The sequence below is a fragment of the Vicia villosa genome, linkage group LG6, assembly GCF_029867415.1.
Source record: "Vicia villosa cultivar HV-30 ecotype Madison, WI linkage group LG6, Vvil1.0, whole genome shotgun sequence".
In the NCBI taxonomy this organism is placed as follows: domain Eukaryota; kingdom Viridiplantae; phylum Streptophyta; class Magnoliopsida; order Fabales; family Fabaceae; genus Vicia; species Vicia villosa.
In genome coordinates, this window is record NC_081185.1 from 21150827 (window position 1) to 21156545 (window position 5719).

At 34.3% G+C, this 5719-nt stretch overlaps 1 protein-coding gene across 1 annotated transcript; it reads left to right on the plus strand.

Annotated features, from left to right (window-relative positions):
- The first annotated feature begins 1315 nt into the window (after positions 1 to 1315).
- LOC131611323 (protein MEI2-like 4) lies at positions 1316 to 5407 on the plus strand. Its single transcript, XM_058883371.1, has 10 exons — positions 1316 to 1936; positions 2095 to 2151; positions 2256 to 2668; positions 2750 to 2908; positions 3098 to 3437; positions 3559 to 4048; positions 4156 to 4240; positions 4331 to 4399; positions 4490 to 4669; positions 4816 to 5407. Exons 1-10 carry the CDS (start codon positions 1876 to 1878, stop codon positions 4951 to 4953), a joined length of 1992 nt encoding a protein of 663 aa, XP_058739354.1. The 5' UTR covers positions 1316 to 1875; the 3' UTR covers positions 4954 to 5407.
- The last annotated feature ends 312 nt before the right edge of the window (positions 5408 to 5719 follow it).

The window sequence follows — 5719 nt, forward strand, 5'->3', positions numbered from 1 at the left end:
TTGTGTCATAAAAGCATTTCTCTTTACTATTTTAGTGCAAAGTGCAATGTAACTCTTAAGTTTTGATACAAGAACAAAAGATTGACACTATTACAAGTACAACATAATAATTTTAAAATGTACATATAGTTATTAAATTGGTCTAACCAGATGACTTAGCCTCTATAAAAAGATCATCACACCTAATTTTTATCAAAATATCATAATTTTACAAGTTAATTATTTTAATTAAAGTCTACTTATATTTTATTCTAAGGGAAAGTTTCAAATAAGTTTTGAACAAAGTCTACTTATATTTAATTTTTTTAATAAAACGACGTCGTGTTGTTGGAAGAAAAAAAATAAACATTTAACCCGTCACTTTTTATTGATTTTGGCGATTCTGGCCGATTTTCACTTTTGATAACTTATCTAATCCATTAATCAATCAGACTATATCAGTGACCCACCGATTCCATTTTGATCGGTTCAACCAATCTATTCGATTCAGTTTTTAAAACAATGGTTCTAGCTATTAAATACTCTTCCTATAACTATATTACCATGTGACCTTCAAACTTGGTATCAATGTTTTAATAATTGAATCGACCATCAAACTTGTGAGGGTACTGAGTCACTAGTTTATTGTTTGAACCGATAAATTATTGATCGAATCACATAACTAAACTAAATTAAAACGAATAACTCGGTTAAATATTTAACCCTTAAAAAATTATTATATTTTCCTAGTCACCTCATCTTATCCTACTTATATCAGCTCTAATTCAAGATAAATTTTCAACTCTAAAAACATGATAAAACAAAACAACAAACACGATTAGATTATTACATCATCCTGACTCACCAATATTAATAACATAATATCATAATTATTAAAAAAAGCAGCAAGAAAATAATTTTTTCAGTGGTTAAAATTTAAATTATAAATAAATCAACACCGTCACTTCCGTTGACTCATCATTGACACCGTCACTTCCGTTGACTCATCATTGACACCGTCATAACCGAAAAAACTACCAAACCATCACACTGTACCTACTCACGGGAAACTCACAGTTCCGTCACCGGCACCGGCACCACCGTAACCACCGTAACAAACTCAGTTGATTAAGAAGTTAACGTGTAATACAGGAAAAAGCCTTCGATTGAAGATCTTGTACGGCACACATTATCGAAGATCCTTCCTTTCTGCAAATTCTCACCTTGCCTTATTCCGTAATTCATTCTTTTTCTCTCTCTCACTTCTTCTTCGTCTTTCATATATAATCATCTTCAATTTTCTTCAATTTCCATAACCTTCGATTTTTCATCTCTCTTAAATCGTAATTACACTTTTCATGCTTTTCTTTTTCATTTAATTTCATGTATGCAAGATTTTAAAAACCGTTGCAATTTCGGTCGATAATGTGTGTGGTCGTCGCGGTTCTTTAATATAAAATCAGTGAATAACTGTATCAGTATCGACGCGGCGTTTTTTAAAATTTTATGCATGCTTTTAATTAAATATTTGTTGATTTTTTTGTTTTGTTATTGTTGGAGTGATTAGAATAATTTAATGTTAATCTAATATTAATTAATGATTTAATATATTGTGTTCGTGCAGTTAGTGTTATTGGCACGTTCAATATAGTGGCATGATTAGAGGATACATGATTTTATATAATCTTAGTTTAATGACTCTTAATTTTCCATAATCTTTTATCATTAAGTTTTTTTTTTAAGACGGTAATCTTGAAGTTATATTCTTTATAATTGTGTGATGATAATTTGGAAGATTTTACTTATAAGTTATGTTTGTTCTTTGCAGTGTTTTGCAGTGTTCTTCATCTTTGTGAGAAGCTAAAATAGTGAATTGACAATTCTAGCCCTGTGATCATGCCTGCTGAAACAATGGATTCTGAATTGTGGAAGTCGGATAAACTGTCCGAAGAAAATGGTTAGTATTACGAATTTATTTGACTTGATTCTCGCATTACTATTAAGTACTATAGTGTTTGTCTCTCGCTACTATTAAGTACTAACGTAGTTGTCTGTTTTTTCATTGTCGCGTTACTATTAAGTACTAACAATGTTTGTGTGTCCTTTTTTTTGTAGATATAGCAGAAAGAACCCTCTTTTCGAGTTCTCTGTCGGATTTGTTTAGCAGAAAATGTAAGTTTAATGTACAAAGTTATATGCTAATTGTTAAAGTTTCTTGTAAGAACTGTTGGCTAATGTGCTATGTGTTTGTAATGTATGTGGTTCTGTTTGTGCAGTGCGATTATCTGAGGATAATGCTTTACATGCACATTCTGTGGATGCAATTGCATCGTGTTACGAGGAAGAGAGGCTTTATGAATCGCTTGAAGAACTCAAGGCTCGAATAATTGTAAGTCTACTCCCGGACGAGGATGATTTGCTTTCTGGAGTGACGGATGACCTTGTCATTCCAGATAGCACGCGTGATGAGGTCGATGAACTAGAGCTTTTCACTAGTGGTGGAGGTTTTGAACTTGAAGACAATGGTAACTCGTCCTCCAGAGAAAAGAACTCCGAAATCATTGGTGGAGATCGTGATAATAACTCAACCGTGGGAGAAAATCCTTCTGGCGAACACGTTTCTAGAAGATTATTTGTGAGAAATATCGACGGTGATGTCGAAGACTCTGTATTGAAAGCCCTTTTTAAGGTATAGATGCTTCATATTGAAATACGTAAAGTGGATATTGTCGACTGCGATAATAACTTACTTTTCTTCTTCTTTTTGAAGCAATTCGGAGATATTCAAACTTTCGATAGAGCTTGCAAGCATCAAGGGAATGCTATGATAACATATTATGATGTCAGAGATTCCCAAAATGCAATGAGAGCACTCCAGAATAGACTCTTCGGCCGCAGGAAATTCGACATTCATTATTCCATTCCTAAGGTTTGATGCTGCACTTTTTATTCTCATGAAAACACTTATGAGGCCTTTTTAGCTTATTTTCAATAGCTCCTCATGATAGCTTATAAAAACAGATTATATCTTGTATGAAAACACTTATAACCTATATACATTGAATATAGAAAAGCTTATACATAAGCACTTTTATAATAAGTGCTAATGATTCAACAGATTCATCCCGAATTCAAACAGAAAGAATGCAACCTCTGTCTACATCAGAAGAGTTCTCCTGTTAACCCTACAACTGGCATGCAACACGGGATCTCTTCAAGTGTTCCGAACACGTCACCATCTCTCATCATACATAAATCAGTTGGAAACCAATGTGAAATTTCTGAATCAAGTTCCTCAGGCCAGTTGAATTTAGATACTCATCCTGAATTAGATTTTCAAACTCATTCCTTCCCAGAACATCATCGTAACGGTGTACGCCACAGTCCTCTTGACGTGCCTGCAAACGCCAATCCTCAAGTAAACTCCAATCGACCCTTCATGGATTTTGAAGCACATGGTAAGTCAATAGTGCAGTTCATTAGTAACTGAAATATCGTGACACCCTTTGCATTTAATTCCGTATCTTTCACTTTTGAACCGGGTTGCAAATCTAATAAGATATTTCACTCTTTTATCAGTTTCAAATTCCTCTGGTAAATGGAGCAATTCCTATCATCCGCCTCGAGCTATGTGGCAAAATGCACCATCATTTTTCAATGGAGTTTGTGCAGCACCTACCATACAAAGAATGAACCAAATTCCTATGTCACCTTCACACATGCTAACAACTGTTTTACCAACAAATAACCATCTTGTTCAATCACCTCCTCTCTGGCACCAAAGATATTCTTATCCGGCTGAATCTATAACACCACACCGTGTCGACTTTGTTCCTCATAACATGGTCCCTCATTTTGCACTCAACTTCCATAACCAAAGGGGCATGGTGTTTCCTGAAAGAAACCATATGACTAATTCAGTTGATACTACTTATAAACGTGTTCGAAGCCGGAGAAATGTAGGCACGTCGAACTCGGCTGACTTGAAACGGTATGAACTTGATATCGACTGCATTAAAAGGGGCGAAGATAACCGAACAACGCTTATGATCAAGAACATTCCCAACAAGTAAGTAGTAGTACTACCGTTTTGTATCGATTTTTTCTCCACATATTCATTAGGTATGTGTTTGATTATGATTTAGATCATATTTTCAACATCTCATTTCTATGCAGGTATACTTCCAAGATGTTGATGGCTGCAATCGATGCACACCATAAAGGAACTTATGATTTTTTGTATCTACCAATTGATTTCAGAGTAAGTGTTTTTTCTCATACTGTTCTTAATTAAACTTGTCATTCCTTTTATTTTTCGTAATTATTCACATCGAATCAACATTGACTGCAGAACCGATGCAATGTTGGATATGCATTCATCAACATGACTGATCCTAGCTTCATTGTACCTTTCTACAAGGTTAGCTGCAAAAATGATAACGATTGTGGCTAAAAGTAATCACGCACACGATGTATCGCTAAACTAATACCTGAGATGTAATTGTGACAGGTGTTCAATGAGAAAAAGTGGGAGAAATTCAACAGCGAGAAAGTGGCATCACTCGCGTACGCTCGCATACAAGGGAGAGCCGCTCTTATTGCTCACTTCGAGAATTCAAGTTTGATGAATGAGGATAAACGTTGCAGGCCTATCCTCATCAACACGGACGGTCCAAATGCTGGTGATCAGGTACAATAAGATTGACTCTAACTCATCCATACATAACATAACCGGTCTGTAAGGCCGAAATATGTCATTGTTTATAATCTCTTTTCAAACTTTCTCTCTTTTAAACGATTAGTTCTCCATCGCTACTAACTTTTCTAGCACAACAGGTACCTTTCCCAATTGGTATAAACGCTGGCAACAAAAATGGAAGAGATAGAAGCAATACTCATGAAGCTAACACTCCTAATTTGGAAAACTTGCAAACATCATCTGATAAAGACAGTATTTCAAAGGAATCAGACTAAGGAAGTCACATTTGTTTCTTTTGCTGTCTCATTAATTTTAATTATATCACTAACCATACAAATTAAAGTTATTTGGTTAGACAAATAAAGATGCTTACATTAGGAGTATATGTACATAGATACCAATACTCCACTTAAGCCAAGAAGTTTTTCAATTCATTTTGTTTTTTTTGTTATCATATACTAAGCGTGCTAGATCAGTATCCGTGTCGGTGTCTATGTCAACGCCTGAAAGTTGAAAGACATCAATAGAATTTGTCTCAACTTTTAATTTACAAGTCAAAAGTACAGGAGTTTCGAGTTTCTGAAGTATCAACATTGGAGAGGCTTGTATAGTTCTTTTTTGTTTTTTCAGGCAATTCTTTTCCTTGTAAATTTTAGGTTAACTTTATCAGATTTGGATCCTCCTCCTGTCATGTAATTTGTTTTTCAATGGAAATTTTAATGAAATAATTGTGTATTTTGCTGAGTCCTTTGGTATACATTTTGATTGTTCATAGCTCTGTTTTATGCATTGTGTTAGGAAATGTGTCCAACTTCCATATTAGTATTCACACTTATGATACTTGCACAACCTACTTTGATGTGCAAGTGTCATAATTTCTTCTATTTCAATACACTCAACTCATAACATATATGTTGATCAATATTATGATTGTGTTTTATGACTCAAAATATTTATCTAAAATCTAGGTCCCTGATTCGATTACTCAATCTATAATCTTTCATGAAAATCGATTGATGTATAAGAGGATTTGAAAGAACG

What these genes read in the sequence shown, in the direction of transcription:
- LOC131611323 (XM_058883371.1), top strand. Translation starts at nt 1,876, where the DNA reads ATGCCTGCTGAAACAATGGATTCTGAATTGTGGAAGTCGGATAAACTG. An exon ending in CATGGATTTTGAAGCACATG is followed by an intron (nt 3,438 to 3,558) that starts GTAAGTCAATAG and finishes CTCTTTTATCAG; the next exon opens with TTTCAAATTCCTCTGGTAAA. An exon ending in TCATTGTACCTTTCTACAAG is followed by an intron (nt 4,400 to 4,489) that starts GTTAGCTGCAAA and finishes TAATTGTGACAG; the next exon opens with GTGTTCAATGAGAAAAAGTG.